At 47.4% G+C, this 17,828-nt stretch overlaps 1 protein-coding gene across 2 annotated transcripts in view; it reads right to left on the reverse strand.

The window, feature by feature from the left end:
- LOC308573345 (unconventional myosin-X-like) overlaps window positions 1-17,828 on the reverse strand; it is a 76,900-nt gene that overhangs the window by 16,971 nt on the left and 42,101 nt on the right. For both annotated transcript variants that reach the window (XM_081170179.1, XM_081170180.1), the window contains 5 exons: window positions 9,830-9,936; window positions 6,476-6,778; window positions 4,032-4,071; window positions 1,830-2,612; window positions 21-144 (listed from right to left, as the gene is read on the reverse strand). In XM_081170179.1, coding sequence (XP_081026305.1) covers window positions 21-144; window positions 1,830-2,612; window positions 4,032-4,071; window positions 6,476-6,778; window positions 9,830-9,936 — 1,357 coding nt within the window. The remainder of the gene's footprint in view (window positions 1-20; window positions 145-1,829; window positions 2,613-4,031; window positions 4,072-6,475; window positions 6,779-9,829; window positions 9,937-17,828) is intronic.

Raw genomic sequence — 17,828 nt, forward strand, 5'->3', positions numbered from 1 at the left:
GAACTGACCAAGCTGCTTACCTTTCATGTAGAGATAGCTGTGAAAATAGGCTGGCCCCGATCCATTGAGCACAGTGACCCGGCTGCTGCAGAATTCTTCATCCGTGTCCATATAAGCATCCCCTTCATCCTCACTGTCTAGAAACTGGAGGCAAAAAGAATGGTTACGCTCCAGAAACAAAGCAGCACAACCTGCCAAGTCCTATCGCACTTCCACTACAGATCTGAGTACTGAGCTGCCCAGGCAGTATGATAACCATACAGAAGCAAGAATGATCTAAAGTGGGTGAGTGATTTCAAGGCAAAGGCCAAAACCTGCCATACTCAGTTGCCAACATGTGGACTTTGGCCTCTATTTCCATTTGGGAACTATCTGCTTTAAGAACCTCCAATTTTCTATTGCAATAGTTCTCTGATGTTCAGCCAAATGCATTCTGGCCATCTCAGCTTCTGTCTCTCTCTCATTATCCCCCTTCGGGGGGGGGGGCAGTCTAACCCCCTTCTGCAGCAGATCATGTGAAAAGCTACAACTTTACACACAACCTAACACACACATACACAATATGTCCTTATGGGCAGCACAAAGGGGTGAACTGCCATTCTACATGGGATAGCTTCTAAAGTATATGAACTCCCTTTTTAAGATCACCCCCAAAAGGTTCATACAATGAGTGTGTTCTCGGGGACGGTGGCTGTTGCGTGCATGATTAATCGGGTCAAACAATATCCAGTAAGTGCCCTTGTAAATCTGGCAGATACAAATACCCATACAGTAATTGTAGCTGCAAGTAATGCACCAATACCAGGCACAAAATCCATATTCCAACATATATAAAAAACATACAAATGTGCATGAAGATGTGAAGAACAAAAGGGAAATGTGCATATATGGGATGCATATGCAAACATATGCGCACAGACACACCAGTTGTGCAAGTAAGCTTTTAGTATCACACAGAAAAATACAAACATGGCAGAAAATGGGTAAAGTAACCAATAGCTTAAGGCAGTCAATGTGGTTTCCTCTGAATGTTTCTGGACTACAACTTCCAGCATCCCTGACCATTGAGCCGTGCTGGCTGAGGCTAATGGGAGCTGGAGGCCAAAGGCTACCCCTGGGTTAAAGGAAACACAACACAATGGATTTTAACACTTAAGAACAAAACAAAATCCTGTGCCTATATTTTATTATTTATATCCTGCCTTTCTTCCATTATATTTGTATCCTGCCTTTCTTCTATGATGGAACTCAAGGCAACACACACAGTTCCCTGGAAGTCTCCCATCCAGGCATTGCCCAAGCCCAGAACTTCTTGGCTTCATCCAAGCTATTGCATCCTGTACCTTCAAAACCACATCCTGAGACAAGGGAAGACTGAAAAAGTTCCAAGGTCAGCTTGCAAGAAGAAGTGGAGTTCTTTAGGAATCAGTCTTGGGACTTATTTTATTCACTACATTTTCCCCCTTTCTTTTTTGTTTGCAACTTTGATTGCAAACAGGAAGAGTGTGGATTAAATTTTCCAATGAAACCAAGCTGGGAGATGCCTATGAGAGACCACAAGGATTGGACAGTTATGCAAGATGAAACTAGGCAAGCCTATGGATGGGAGGGAGCAGAAATGTGTTCACAAGCATCATGATGAAATGCAATGGCTGTGAATGTGGACTGAAGAAAACAAGTGCCTTTTAACCCCAAGGAGCATGTTAACACAAGGAGTTAACACAAGAGAGCACTGAGGTGCCAAACGTGCACAGGAAAGATAAAAAGAAAAACACACTTCCTGTTTCAGAGCAGGATCTGTTTTTCACTTCAAGGCAAATGGCCCTTACCGAGTCTAAGCTGCCGCGGTTGGAGTCCATGCCGTTGCTGTGGGAATTGCGCGATGCCTCCTCCCCATTCAGGGGCTCAGCGGACGTGCTGCCAGCCTCTCCGCTGCCATCAAACTCCTCATGGTCATAGTCAGACTCCACATCTGGAGGCAAGCTGTAAATTGGCTCTTCTGAGTCCCCATTGTCACTCTGCAGGATTTCCGAGGCTGATTGGTAGATGCTTTCCATAGGCTGCTCCTTCTGGGGGCTTGCAGATCTCTCTGTGGAAAGACACAGAGTGTTGCCCTCCTCGTTCTCTCCCTTCCTAGGCACTGGCATATTCGGAGAAGCATCTTCCTCGGAGTAATAGTTGTCACTGGTTCTGGTGCTGCTGTCCTGGTTCAGGAGACTTGGGCTGGGAACTGGTGGTCCCTCTTCATCTGCAGGAAAGCCCTCGTCTTCTTCTTCCTCAGCCAGGGGAGCTACAAGGCTGCATTCAATGTTGAGGGTCCCTTCGTTGGACAGAGAGTGCTCAAAGCCTTGCACGCTCTCATCCAAATTCCCAAAATCCAGCAGCTCCAGGAACTCCTGCGCGACCCTGGACGCCTCCTTCTCCAGCCTCTGGATCTCCTCTTCCCGCTGCCGCTTTATCTCGTTCTTGGTGTTCTCACAGGTGATGTGGTCAGTCTTCTGCTGCCACTGCAGCTTCTCAATCTCCCTCTCCAGTCGCAGGATCTCTTCCATCTGACGCTGCTCCTCTTCCTGTAAAGGCTGGTCTTCCTCTTGGGTCCTTAGCGCCTCCATCTGAAAGAAAGGGTCACCCAAAGGGGCACAGATGACAGACTTTCAAAGATCAGCCTTAATGGAGTCACAGTAACAGATCTGAGAAAGCAGGTGCGTGCATGGCGGCCAAGTGGCACTTCCCTCTGCTCCCTGCATGTACAACATTTCTTCTAATTGTTCTAAGGCATGAGAAGAGCCCTACATCAGGCCAATGGCCCATCTAATCCAGAATCTTGTTCTCTCAAAAGTGACCAACCAAATGCCCATGTCCAGCCTGCAAGCAGGACCTGAGTGCAATAGCACTCTCTCACTCCTTGTGATCCTAGCAACTGGTATTCAGAGGCATACAGCCTCTAACAGTGGCTGGAGATGGGTCTTACTTAAAAAAACCCAACCTGTTTGATGAGGTACTCATGGGACAAAAGAACTAAGCATCTGTACTGTACACCAAGGGAAGCAAAGGCTCTCACAGGCACTTCCAACTCGCTTAAAAGGCTATGGTCTATCTCCAAGCCAAGCCAAGTGACAATAGGCTGGATTCAAATGTGCCTTGGATGGAAGTGTCTTTGATCCACCAGAAGATCTCATTAATGAACAGGGGTCAGTGGGGAAGTCTTTTGCTGATTCCACCTCTCAGCTGCAGTCCCCTCACCATTTTGAAAAAAGGGGCCATTGAGCCTGTGTCTGGTTCAAGGGGGAAATTTCCACTGGCACCAATGCAAGCTTTCATTCAGAGACGAATAGCAGCTGCCCCCCCCCGTATTTTTCAATGGGAATGGGACTGTGGCACAAAAGAAAGAGGTAAACCCGCCGTCCCACATGCCACATTGATAACCCTGATCAGGATTCCACAGCAGCTGACATTTACACATTCCACTATATTTGTACAACTATGGGTTGTATCCGGTGTTTGCAGAATGCAGTTCTGTTTATTACAGTACTTTGAAACTGTCCTCAATCTAGATGACACTGTATCGCCGTTCCTAGGATCAAGCTACATGTAACACTCAACATCTAGGGACATATCCAACACTTTTCTTCTGCTCATGCAACAAACCTCTGCTTTTGCAATTGGACTTCCCCATCTGCTCCTTGCACACCCCCAAAATCTGCTCCAGAGGGTCCCCCAACCTTCTGGAGAAGATTTTGAGGATGTGCGATGAGCTTCAAGGAAGAGGAGAGGAGAGGGAAGTTCTGTTGTGCAAGTTGATGCCTGTTGGCATACAACCCTAGGTGTTTATATTACTTTATAGGAGTGGAGCGTCATCTAGACTGAGGACAGAGTCACCCTAACAGCATAGCACTGCATTCTGCAAACAGTACCTTGGATTAGCTTGTAAAGAGGGAAAGGTCAAGCAACAAAGATCACCAGCATGTCTTCGTATTCTGCTTAGTATTCTGAAATGAGAGGCATATAATGGGAGTCATAATGGAACACACCTGAGCCATCTGCAGTGCTGCTTCAAGCTGCTCTTTTTCTCTGTTCAAAAACAAAGAACAAACTCATCAATAAAATCTACAGTCCAGCTTGCCATGAAAATTTGCTGAAATCAATGAAGTTTTAAATAACACTGCTGCCTCAGTCATTTGCATTCAGATCAAAAATTTTGTGAGCTGTAACAAAGCCTTTAAAGTTAAACCAAGGGAAATTATTATATTAATGAAATGCTTGGGTTTTCAGTTTTGGTAAGGCTTCAGAACAGATGCTGACTGCTATTGAACACATATGGAACAACAATTCACACTGCAGAATGCATGTGGAGGGAAATGGAGGCTGCCTCACAGTGGATAAAAAATGTCATATGAACATACTCTTTAGTCAGAAGGTCGGCGGTTTGAATCCCTGCGATGGGGTGAGCTCCCATTGCTCGGTCCCTGCTCCTGCCAACCTAGCAGTTCAAAAGCACATCAAAGTGCAAGTAGATAAATAGGTACCGCTCTGGTTCGCCCGAAGCAGCTTAGTCATGCTGGCTACATGACCCGGAAGCTGTACGCCGGCTCTCTCAGCCAGTAAAGCGAGATGAGAGCTGCAACCCCAGAGTCGGCCGTGACTGGACCTAACGGTCAGGGATCCCTTTACCTTTAAAGTAGCTGAAGGCACCCTCTTCCCATAGGACAGCCAGATTATCTCAGGCTTGGTTTAATTTGAGGTGTGCAGCTGTGTCAAGACTTCCCCGGCTCTCCCCTCTTGTGACTGAGGAACAAGCTAAGAAACTGGACAGAGTGGAATGGAGGCAAGGTCACACTGAAGACTCCTGATTGACCACAAAGCCAAGAAAAGGGAATTGGAGGCTGGACTTCTAGAATAAATAAATAATGTGGGATCCGAAACTGTGTTTTTAAAGAAAAGTAGTTTCCCTCAAGAAGAAGCCTTCTAAAAATACACAACTTCCTAAAGTCACATATCATTTTCCAAGGGTAAAAGTAATAACTTGGCTGGTAATCACCACTTCATTATTATTAGAGCTGTAGACTGTGGTAACATATGTGGAACAGTGTTGGGCGCATACACAATTAAAAAACCCCAATACCTATATAATGTATTTTTTAAAAAAGCTCACTGCAAATGGGTGTATGTCAAGGACAGAGAAACTGTACACATTATTAATAATAATAAATTAAATTTCTGTAGCAATTGTTCAATCTTCCCTGGCTGACCTACAAACAAGAAAATATTAAAAACATGGTACTGATGTTTTAATGAGGTGGTTTTCCCCACAAGGTTATATTGACATGCTACTGCTGCTGTGTTATTTTATTGTTGTGCTACTTGGAGGTTTTGCGTCAAATAAAAAGTAGTTTAGAAACCATACACCCTTATTTATTTCATAAAATTTATGTTTATAGAAAGTAGGATCATAGTGTTAGAAGGAAGCAGTTACTACCACTGCGTTGCAACCTGTGGCGCTCACCCTTGTAGTCCTGAACCAGCCACCTGCCATGATGTCCTGCGACAACCTCAGAGCCTAGCGCTTAGTCGTCCTTTCAGCCCAGAGACTAAGAGACATGCCCAGGTGCGCTGCTTTGAGGCTTCCAAATTCTGCAGAGTCCAGATATTCAGGAAGCTTCAGACCACCTTGGCCCACCTGGCTCACAGGGACCAGAGCAAGTTGTGCAACCTCCATAGCTAGTCTCTTGTGCCGAGTATAGGGGTGCCCCAAAGGAAAAAGTCCCAGCTTAGTGGTATCATCCAGATGAGCCCTATCATTAGCACTGTGTGTTGTGCAATTCTCACTAAGCATGGAATTTAGTATCAGCTTGCAGCTATAAAGGAGTGAGGTTGGGCTCAAAAAAGAATGCAGGAAGTAACTGGTGAAATCTGCAAAGGCAGAGAGGATGTTGGGTAATGTTTCTAATGGTCAGGAGGCGGGGCTTCAGGGCATGCATGGCTCCTCCCCTACTAGAAACATATATATGCAGACTTACTTCCCATAATTCATTTTTTAAAAGGTCACCGAATTCAAGTCTGTCTGAGCACAATTTGGCTCACCTGGATATAGAAGTTTGGTAATGTGTTGCTGCGCTTTTAAAGTGGTGAATATGCAAAACTCTGCCTATCACGAGCAACACATCAAAGGCAGAGTCCTGTTTGGACTGTTCCACTTCAGGCTACAGGGGGCTGATCAAATGGCAAGAGGGATAAAAAACACCCCACAGTCCTCCACATAGAAAACTAAAACACCAGAGGTAGGTAAGCCAAAATCCTTATCCCTGACACCTGATTTTCTATACGCAGGGAATCCTTTACATGGAGGAACATTAAATCATGTACATCCCTCTCACTCCTGCAGTCTGAAGTGGTACAGTCCTGGCACAAGTTTGCCTCTTCAGCTGCAGTTTTGTGAAAGCGGGGCCAGGGAGACAGAACCAAGACTGCCTGGTACCTTTTCTTCTCCTCTTCCTCCTCCTGCTTCCTCCTACGCTCCCTCTCTTCTTGCCATTGTCTTTCCTCTTCCTCCTTTCTAATCCGCTCTTCCTCTCGACGCCTCTGCTCCTCAGCTTCCCGTTTCCGCTGCTGTTCCTCCTCTAGCAGGTGCCGGTAGAGGCTGCGAGCCAGCTGCCCACGCCAGTGCTTCTGCAGGACAATGGCAGAGGCTTTCAGGCGCAGGAGGGACTTCTTCCAGAAGTGAGCACGGTAGTTCTTTTGGATAGTCACGACACTGGCTAGCACCCTTCGATACCTCTTCCTGAGTCAACGAAAGCAAGGTGGGGGTTACTGTCAATCAACGGCCCTTGCTCACTAGGTTCTCCTCAGCATCTGCCTCAGAAACCATCTGACCCAGGGGTACCAAGATGCCAGATTCAATGAATCAGCACAACCACAGCCGCTTTCTCCAAAAAACATTTCCCCAGGAAGCCACTCCTTCCATGCTTTCCTTTCTCCTCCATCTGTCACCCACCTGGTTTCTGGAGAATGCTTTAGGCATCTCCCTCTTGGGGCCACTCATTTCCTGTTTCTACACCAGCTCTGTCTTTGCTAAGCACTTTGAGTGGTGTAATGGCAAGGAACCTCCCAACCCAAGGCAAAATGGCAGATTCCCCCATCCCTCCAAACAATAAAGGGATGGTTCCTGTCATGACCTCCTCCCAGCATATCAGTCTTTTTTCCAGATGCTCCCACATAGACAGCCATGCACTGCTCTCCTAAAACAGAGGAATGGGTAGTTTTTACACCCACCCACCCACATATGAAAGCTAAGGTCCCCGTACCAGAGAGAGAGAGAGAGAGAGAGAGAGAGAGAGAGAGAGAGAGAGAGAGAGATGGGGAATGCCTTTTATTTAGTAATGAGACTGTGCACTCTGTACATGTTCAGAATCTCCCTTCTCTGTATTTAATCTGCAGGCGTAGAAAAAACTCAAATTCTAAGTCCTAACATTCCTGGCCTGAACTGAGGGTCTGGTTCTTTTATTAGTGCAATTAAGGCCAGTCCACATGAATCCAATATGGATTATATGCTTTCTTTTTCTTTTTGAGGACCAATTTGAAAAACTAGTATATTCTTTCTGTGGAATAGAAGCATTATCTAGGAAATATACTTACAAGAGTCAGGCAGTTGCTATGTTTGACACTCCATGTGGCACTATGAGGTGTCTCCTGCTAAAGAACAGGGAATGTGTGTGCTCTGCAAGCCTGTGGCTGCATTGCACAAGAATTGAAATGGATATTGACACTGAGTTCAGCATCCTGAGAATCAAAGCTTAAATTAAAACTTATTTTTTTTAAATACCCAAACAAACAAGTTTCTCACATGCTTAAAGCTGTTAAGATCCATAATCTGTGTGCAAATCCTGGTGAAGCCTCAAGGTCTAACAAGACACACCAGGAGACTCATCCAGAATCTGTGGGGAATGGAAGGGGACAATTGCATGCAAAGGAATGTAAAGTGGAAGGAGCCTCCCTGCTCATGCTGTTCCCCACCCCTGTCCTTTCCTCCCACCTGAGCTCTGATACAGAAGCCCTGCCAGGAGAAAAGTGGTCGAGAGGCTTTTTCAGCAGGGAAAGCATGTTCATCACCCCTTCCAGTGCACTGTGTGTTTGCTTCAAAACTGTTCTGCTGGTTCTGCAGAACAATCGTCTAGCACACAGTTTGTGCTGCCATCATATCCTCTTAGGCTTCAGAAGCCGGCATGGTGACAGAACAAGGTTTCCAGTGATTAGGGGGGGTTAGGAATCCAGTAAGATTCCTATGGCCTAAGACAGGAGATCCAAATAGCACCCACTCCCCAATGGCAAGCTAAATTATAATAATTTTAATAAACAAAACAATGGCCAATTTGCTGCATGCCAATGACACACCTTGCCTGATGGTAGGGCTAGTCCTGTTACAGTGTCCTGCATGGCTCTTGCTCTTTTATACAACTAACAGAAGCAGAATAGGCTGTGCAAAATAAAACAATCTGTATGCAAAGGTTCTTAAGTTTGCAGAATTCCAGAGGGTTATTTTGGTGCAAAATTCTGGTGATAGCAGCACTGGCAGTGGCAACAATGCCATTAGCAACAATATCCCAGTTCATATGCAATGGCCTGGACCTGGGCCTAGCTCATGATTATACCCTCAAAATGCAGATGGTTTTCACAGCCTGGGAAATCCATGTTTGCAGCTGGAGCCCAGCCAAGTCTTGCTGTAGACAGCAGATGCAGCTTTGACTTCCTTGCCTGAACAACAGGAGCCTGCCTCCCCCTTGGATAGTATTGGGGGGGGGGGGACTAGGCAGATTGCCGTTATTCTGTTCACCAATCAACATTCTAGTTTGGTAGGCCCAAATTTAAACTACACCATTTTTTTCTAAACTACTTTGCATTTTTTTTTATTTTAAGGAAAGGTAGATGCCAGTTTTATTTGCATATTTTATTATGTAAATTTGCAGAGGTAGTATTTCCTATGGAATATTTTGTTTTTTTCAGATAGTTACAGGAAAGAGAAAAAAGCACATGGAGCCCCTCCCCCCCGCCTCCTAGCAGTTCAGCTCAGCTCCCATCCTCCACTTTCCCTAGCCAATGGCGTTTGAGATGTCACCAGGGGCTGCTCACACATTTTCAGGCCTCTTTGCAACCTTAAAGGCTAGAAACTTTTTAAAAAATGAAGCTGAATTGCCAGGGTGCTGAATTCCTCCTCTAGTAGCAACCCCTGCGCTGTTAATGGCACAATCCTGGAATACAGGCAGCCCATGCAATAATTCCTCAAAGCAACACCAGTGTCCTTGCGGAGCACAGGTGACCGTCCGAATGGGCACACATAGCAATTTGTCAGAACAAGACAACAACAATTAACAGCAAGAGGAAAAGGCAGAGACAGATAGATGGTGGAGGTGCAGAGCCAGCCAGGTTACAGCTACCCCCCCTTCTCTGCACCCAGAAGAGCCCACCAGGTAAGCAGAACCTAGAGAGGGGGGCTATAAGTGAGGAAGACTGGCCTGGGTCTGGCAAATAAAGACAGAGATTGGGCTGAGGGTCTTCAGTGCAGAGCAAGAGAGGGAGAGCTGGGGAGTTTCTCTGCAGGGCAGCTTCATAGGGGGATTACAGATGCAACAGGAAAGAGGCAGGGGATAGAGACCTGGGCAAGAAAGCAACTTCGCAGTCAGTGGCCTGCATTGGGAATGCATGGGGATTTCAAGAGGGAGCAGAGAAGGGGGAAAGCAGTGGAAGCCCAGCCAGAAGCAGCAAGCTGGAAAGGAGAGAGACCTGGCAGCAAGGAGCATTCCAGCAGCTGGGCAAAGGAGGCGATTCAAGCACTGACCTTGCCATGTAGCCCAGGACGTGGGCTCGGATGATGGTTGCCGCCTTCCTCAGCTCCTCTTCCCGGGCCTTCTCCAGTTTTTGCTCCAGAGCCTCCTTCAGGAAAACCTGGTACCCCGGGGAGGAGTTTCATCAAACACAAAGAGAGGAAACAGCAAGTCCCAGGCAGCACCAGCAGGTCCCATGCCTGCCTGCCTGCCTGCCGTAACAAGGCACACAGGGCTCCTTTTATGCTCCTGCGCCAGAGCCAGTCCCTGCTCTGCCAGCCCTTCCCCTTTGGGTGCTGTCGCTGATGGACAAGGGAGAAAGTTGTGCAGGGAGAGGAGCCAAACTCAGCCCAGCCCCCGCACTCACTCTCTCTCTCTCTCTCTCTCTCTCTCTCTCTCTCTCTCTCACACTGCAGGCTCAAGGATTAAGGGGGAGAGAAAAAGGGGGGAGGAGGCTGCACTGCTTTTAACTATTAACCCTTTCTTTGGCTCAGTGACATCTTTTAAGGCTATCTGGGCCTGCTGCTCGAGTCCTGCTAATGAGGCTCTGGGTATGTGTGTCAGCATTCCAGGCGCTGCATGCAAAATGCAGAAGGAAAACTGGCCAAACTATGACAAGACACCCATTCCAAGAAAAGAAGCTGGGGGGGGGGGGAACGGCGGGGGGGGGGAGGGAGAGGAAGATTCTTTCCAAATATCATTTCCTGCACTGCAGATAATCCACACATATTTTCCCCCTGGCTGCTTCTTTGCATCACTGCCTCAGTGCCAGCCTGTCTCCAAGCTGTCTTGCTGGCTGGAAGATTCCTTCTCACTTTCATTGCCTTCTCTGCAATCAAACCTTCCCAAGAGGTGTGGCTCACCCTGAATGCACACAAGAACAAGTGGTCATTCTGCTTTTGCTTTTTTATTAAAAGACACACCTGGGTGCTATTCCTGAAACCAGGAGGCATGAAGCCTGCTTTCAGAACACGCTACACTTGTGGCTCTGGTGGGTGATGCATGACAGCACACGGGTCAGGGAAATGGCATCAATCCCATTAGATATTTCAGCGGCCCCATGATGAGGTCTTGGAATTCCAACAGTGGGGTCTGGAAAACATCCATGGGCCTGGTCTGTTACTCATTCCTGTCTGGGAGGTTCCCAAAGGATGGAAGGTCAGGCCTGTGTGGCTGTCAGTGGGCCAAAAACATTGGTACTCCAATAAAGTGACACACAATCCAAAAGGTGACTCCGAGGATGCATTGTAATGCTGAAAGGTCTCTGGGGCACAATCCCTGGATTATGTGGCACAGATATTTGGGATAGCAAATGCCTTTGGTATTTTGAATGCAGCATTCTTCTGGAGAATTCGAGTGGGTTGAAGATTGCATTAACATCCCCAAGAAAATCTGTTTTCATCACCTGCATTCATGACTAGCATCCCACATTTGTCTGAGGTGAAGGCAATGCAACCAAAGGCTTAGGCTGCCAATGCATTAAAGTCTCCTTTCTACACTGAAGTTCTAAAGCAGGAGTACAAAAAGCTCTTGGTCACATGAATATTTGCAGAGAAAGCTATATGGAGGGCAAGGGGATCATCAGCATGTGGGTGCTGTGTGGCTTAGGGGATGTGAATGAGCAGCCCGCAAGGGGGGGGGGCAAGGGGGACCATTTGGACGCAACCTGTGCAGACATGCACACTTATAAAGCCCCAAATGTTGGACACATGGCCTTGCTCAAAATTGGTAGAGCAGCATTTGCAGAAATCAAATAGAAATCACAGATGCCTTTCAGAACTCCCTAGCTTGAGGCAGGAAGCTGGAGGCTTGCGGAAACTGGTGTGAAGGGCAAAGCTGGCAAGGAAAAAGTATAGCACAGTGCCTCTCTGCCTAGTTGTTCCCTGCCCAAACTCCTGCTACAAGAATCCAAACAAAGTCCAGACTGCCACAGTGGACAATCAGCAGCTGCTCCCCTCTGTCCCTAATGAGAAACACAAAGACCATCCTGCTTTCCCCTTCCTTTCCTGTGCTCTACAATTCCTTATACTAGCCCTTTTCCTTCCTCCACCAAACAATTGCTCAGTATAGAAATCCCCCCCCCCTTGAAATATACTGCACAGGAAGCACTTCCCACCACTTCCCCCATCCTGCCCAGCACATGTGCAAGCCCACGCAGGGACTCCTTAAGCCTCGCCTGCCCAGGTTGCTCATAAAGCCCTCAGCAACACCCTGGAGGAGCAGAACAGGCCAAAGAGGCTCACTGGGCAGGGACATGTCGCTAACCCTCAACCTCGGCCTCACCTCCAGAGACAAAGAGGGGCCCTATGCTTCAACGCAGAGGCAGGGCCTCTTGACAGGCACAAAGGGACTGGGCTCACAAGGCAAACTCATGACTCTTTTAAGACCTATTTGTTTTCTAGGCAGCAAAGGAAAAGGAGAGCTGTGGCTCTGCGGTGGGGCGTATGCTTTGCATGCAAGAAGGTTCCAGATCCAGTCCCTGGCATCTCCAGACAGGGCTGGAAAACACTGGAAGAGTCACTGTAGGTCAGTGTGAACAGTACTAAGCTAGGTGGACCAAGGTGCTTGACTCAATAGAAACACAACTTCCCACGCTTCTAATTGCCAGCAATAGCTACAGATGCTGCACCACTATAGAGCAAGAGTTTTAAGTGATCAGAACTGGAAAGTCTGCTCTGCCTAGGGCTAGGATTGCCAACATTTTTGCTCACTCTGCTCCTGTGCATATAACAGCAGATTGAGACACCACTTAGCCAGGAAAAGCTAACTTTCAGAAGACATCTGAAGGCAGCCCTGTTTAGGGAAGTTTTTGATGTTTGATGTTTTATCGTGTTTTTAATATTCCATTGGAAGCCACCAAGAGTGGCTGGGGAAACCCAGCCAGATGGGCAGGGTATAAATAAATTATTATTATTATTATTATTATTATTATTATTATTATTATTATTATTATTAAGTAAAGGTAAAGGGACCCCTGACCATTAGGTCCAGTCGTGACCGACTCTGGGGTTGCGGCGCTCATCTCGCTTTATTGGCCGAGGGAGCCAGCGTACAGCTTCCGGGTCATGTGGCCAGCATGACTAAGCCGCTTCTGGCGAACCAGAGCAGCACACGGAAACGCTGTTTACCTTCCTGCCGGAGCGGCACCTATTTATCTACTTGCACTCTGACATGCTTTCAAACTGCTAGTTTGGCAGGAGCAGAGACCGAGCAACGGGAGCTCACCCCGTTGCGGGGATTCGAACCACTGACCTTCTGATCGGCAAGTCCTAGGCTCTGTGGTTTAACCCACAGCGCCACCCACGTCCCATTATTATTATTACTACCAGCTTAATTTGTGGGTGAGGCCACTGTTAAAAGAACAGAGGCAAGGTCACTGAAATAAGGCAGCTCTATCCTTGGTGCAAGAATACCATATTACGGCAATCTAGGTAAAGGCTAGAAAATTTATCATTCTTTAACACCTTAGTGGTGCTCCTACAAAAGTACAGATTCTTCCTACCACTTCAACATTTATTTTTTTAAAGGTATGTACCTAAAAATGAAAGAATGATGGAAACATGCATTTGGACACATGTGTATACATGCACACTTCTTAGGTAGGCAGGACTGTCCGCAGCAACATGTTGCCTTTACACTTGGTGACAAATCTTAGCTCACTGCCATGCAATGTGTGGAATGGTTCTAAGAACTTTTTTGTATGACTCCGAATCTTGCATTGCCTTGCCTTGACTGGGAACTTGCCATTATGGCTAGTAGCCCTCTCCTCCATGAACTGTACCTCTTCACTGAACCCCCAAGTTTAGCTTCTGCAAGCTTATATGCAATGAAACCCCCAATTGAGAACCCTGTGCAAATGTTGCTCCTGCCCTTCCACAGAATGCGCTCACTGCTCAAACCCGGCAACTGACTTCTCCATCTGCAATGCAGAGGACAGTACCAGAGAGTCGTTATTGTAATCCTTACATATAAACAGGGCTCCATCCTCTGCCTCAGCTTTAATCCAGGCTGGGTCTCCACATTGGAGCAGACCCTAGGGTTTCCTTGGCCATTGTAGCAGCATTTTAACAATGCAGCATCCGTCACACCCAGTGATGCTGGCTAACAATGTTGTATTAAGCTTTGGCCAGTTTCTAGAGGGCATTTGACAGAGCACCACTGACACTGAACATACTGATACCTGTAAATGCCAGGCATCCCCCTATTGCTACCCAAATGGCCCCAAACTACCACCTTAATAACCAAGGTAAAAACCCCACCATTTTATTTGGATGCCAGAAAACCAATTTTGTAGTTTACATTTGACCTATCTCCTACTTCCAACGGTTTCTCTCCTTCCTTGTCATTTCCACCTTGTGGCTCACAGTAATTTTTAAAAGTGGTCTGTGTGCCCCAACAATTCTCATCTGCTTTGCCACTTATCAGGGATGTGACTCTCTTTCCTTGCTCCTCCAATGTCTTTCATAAAGTTGGCCATCCTCCCTTATCTCCTGCCTCTGAAATCAATCCCATCTGGATAGGCGGCAGAGCCTTTTCAACCCACCCTGTTGCCCCTCTTCCTTGCTCATCCTGAGAAGCAAAGACTTCAAAGAGCTCAAGCCCTGCCCCAAGTGGCCCTGCTTCCCTGAACAGCAAGCAAAGGGCAGTGAGGCAGCCAGTCCCTTCTTAGATGGACCAGCAACTCTGAGAGTGAGCGAGAGAGGGAAAGTTCTATTGTTCTTGGTGGGGTCAAAGGTCAGTTGTCTGCCGCACCAGTCACTTGGAGCCTGTTCTCTTTAATGGCTCCAAGGTTGATTTATTAACTCCAAGTGCTTGGTATGCAGAGAGACAGCAGTTTCCTTTCTCCTCTCTTGCTAGTGGCAAGCCGCCTTTGGTCTCCCTTGCTCAAGGACTGATGCCTGAGCTTTCCTCCCTCCCCAGTTTCATTTAAGGCAGAACAAGCTGCAGAACATAAATATAATGCATAGACTGTACATCGTGTCGCTGGGAAATGGTAAGCCAATGACACATGAAATATAAGCTGCAGAAAAGAATCAGACAGCAGCCTAAAACGTCCTGGCTGGGCCCAGTTACTTCACCCTGAATTTGGCATGCTCTAAATGCAGGGGCTCTAAATGCAGCTGGCAATTGCGACTGGTTGCCCTTGCCTGATCAGTAAGAGTCTATGGCTCCCCATATTCCCCCCACATGTCTTTTAAGGAAGGCACATTTGTGACCTGCCGGACTACTTCCTGAATTGCTGTCCCAAGCAACTGTGCTCCCTAGCGGCCTTATTAACTCAGAACATCTAATTTATTCCTAACAAAGACACAAAGCAAATCTGGTGCAGACCCCTTGGGTGAAGAGGAGACAGCAATGCTGGTGGCTACACCTTAATGGCAGGGTGCCCTCTCACTGTATTGCTTTAGATGCTTGCTGGAAATTTTTTTTTATTTCAGGAAGCCTACCCAGATATGAAACTTAGTCACCTGTATATCTGTTTTAAAAGCTTTATTGGTTTTATCTTTATTTCTCATTATTATGGTTTTACATACCTTTTTATACGTATTTGTTTTTATTTATGTTTTTACATATTTTTGTTTTTGTGGATTTCTGCTGCGTTTAACCTTCAATTTTATTTGTACATCACTTGAGTAGTTTTTGGTTTTCTTGATTACGAGGTCTATATATTTTCTAAATAAAATAAATTTAATAGGTCCCTTCTCCAAATCTACATAGACACCGTCCTTGTTCTCCTGCATTATGGAAGCAGAAAAGCATACAGAGAAGCACCACTGCTGTGAATTTGCAAAGAGCATGTATTTGTTTCCATTCAATCCCAATTTATTGTGGCAGATGGCAACAAACATGGAAATTCACCAAGCACCACTCATTTGCTTTAAAGCCTATCTGTCCAGCCTTAAGAGTGAAAAACTTGCTTTGAAATAAATAAGTAAGAGATTTGAATTTCTGGACTCGATTCTAAACGTGACACACCCAATGCCAAATTCCACGTTTGCTCAGTATGCAGAATTACAATCACCCCAAATGTAGCACCCAAATTTCTTATCAGTGAAACAGATTTTACCCATTTGATATGCACTATAGTGATGTTAATATCTATTATCTTCTACACATTGCTATAGATACATACAGGCATGCTCATTGTCAAAGTTCCTTGTTGGCTGCATGCCTAGCAATGAAATTACATCAGGCCTGTAATTACAGTCTGTTGATTTGGACATTTGGAAAGGGGCTGGGGTGGAGGAATCGTGGGTCCTTTTTCTTTTAAGAACAAAACAAAAACAAACCCCCAAGCTGCTTCTGTTTCATTCAGCTGGGTTTGCATAAGCACATATTTGCAAGCTAGTTATGGATCAGAAGCTACCCCGTGCCCATCTGTACCCCAGATGACTGCAACACTAATATCTGCCTCGTTGCTGAAGAAACGCTGGCATGAGGCCAGCACACACAAGGAGCTGCTTTGTACCGAACCAGATCCTAGAAACATCCACTCCAGCACTGTGCTGTGGCACCAGCTCCTCAAGGTCTCAAGGAAGGGTCTTTCCCCAATTTCTTTATCTGTAGATTCTTTTAACTGCAGGTGCCATATATTAAGCTGGGGGTTCAGATCCCTTCCAATTCTGCGGAGCTGGGACCTTTTAAATGCAAAGCATGCAAGCTTCCACCGAGATTTTATAGCCTAGCCCTCACTGGGGATTGCATCATTCCCAATGGCACACAGCATGCACTGCAAACTCTTCTTCCAATCTTGGGAGAACAAATCAGCATGGACCTTTTGGGGGGGGGGGAGTGTTTGATGCACACCTGGCATAGGCGCCGACTCCATGGGGCCTGAGGGGGCCCGAGCCCCCTCAAAAATTCGTTTGGGGGGGCTCTGCCCCCCCAATAATTTAAGAAAATTATTAGTTATATTATGCTTTGCCGCACCGGGCGCAACATCTGGGGGGGGGGCGAGTCCAGAGGGCCCAGCCGCGTCGTGCCCTCGGCCCGCCCCTATTGTCAGAGGCTCAGCGTGGAAGTGTTAACAAAGTTTCAGAGGGGGGAGCGAGTGGGGGGGACGCGGGGAGGGGAGGGGGTCCCCGCTTCTCCGGCCGCCTTGCAGAAGCGGCCACCGCCCGGCGGCTCTGCCTTTGCTTGCAGGCCTGCCTGGGGGCTCCCTCGGCTCCAGCGCTGAGCTGGTGGCCCCGATCCCGGGAGCAAAGAGGCGTCGCAGGAGCGGCTAGGCCTGCGCCAGGGCCCTGACCCGACAGCTTCTCTGGCTCCCCAAGCCGAGGACAGCTTCGGCTGTGAAGCTGCGCCTTCCGGGCTGGCCCCTTCTCGGCTGGGCCTCGCCTCTCCAGCTCCCACCGCGGAGTGGTCCCCGCTCCTTCCAGACCCTTCCACCGCCCCCTGCCAAACTGGCTGTAGATACAAGAAGGGCAGCTGGGGTGGGCTATAGAGGACCCTGCCTCCCCCTGCGGGGATCATCTCTGGCAATTGGCTCAAGGAGCCCCCTGAGTTTTGGCATTGTCTCTCCGCACCCCCCCACCCCGCCTCTCTCCAGGAGCTTTATGGAGCCGCCTGGATCGGGTCTGCTTTGGAGGAGGGGAGCCTTCCTTGACCAGCATGGGCCCCCCCAATATTTTTTATAAGTCGGCGCCCCTGACACCTGGCCCCACTCAGTTCAACTGTGTCTACATCCTACCCGTGAGTCCCTTCCTCATTTGCACTGCAGAATGGGGTGGGAGGAGAGGGCTGCAGAGATAGTAGGAAGATACAGTATGCAAGAATAAAGGAGCGGCGTATCAACACAGATTCCCTCCTCCCCCCAAAAAAACAGGTAACATTTTCACAGCATCTTCTGAGACATTTTCTTGTGTTCTCTTTTCAGTGTCAAAATGCCTAAGCAGTGACACAGGAACCTCCTGAGAAGACACAGCCTGTGGCTTAGCAATGAGGGGTGTACTATACTTCGAATGGAGTTGCTGGGAGTAGGATGGGGTGGGTGTGTTTCAGTAAGCCTAGTCATAG

The sequence above is a fragment of the Podarcis bocagei genome (genome assembly GCF_964188305.1).
Source record: "Podarcis bocagei genome assembly, chromosome: 1".
Taxonomy (NCBI): Eukaryota; Metazoa; Chordata; class Lepidosauria; order Squamata; family Lacertidae; genus Podarcis; species Podarcis bocagei.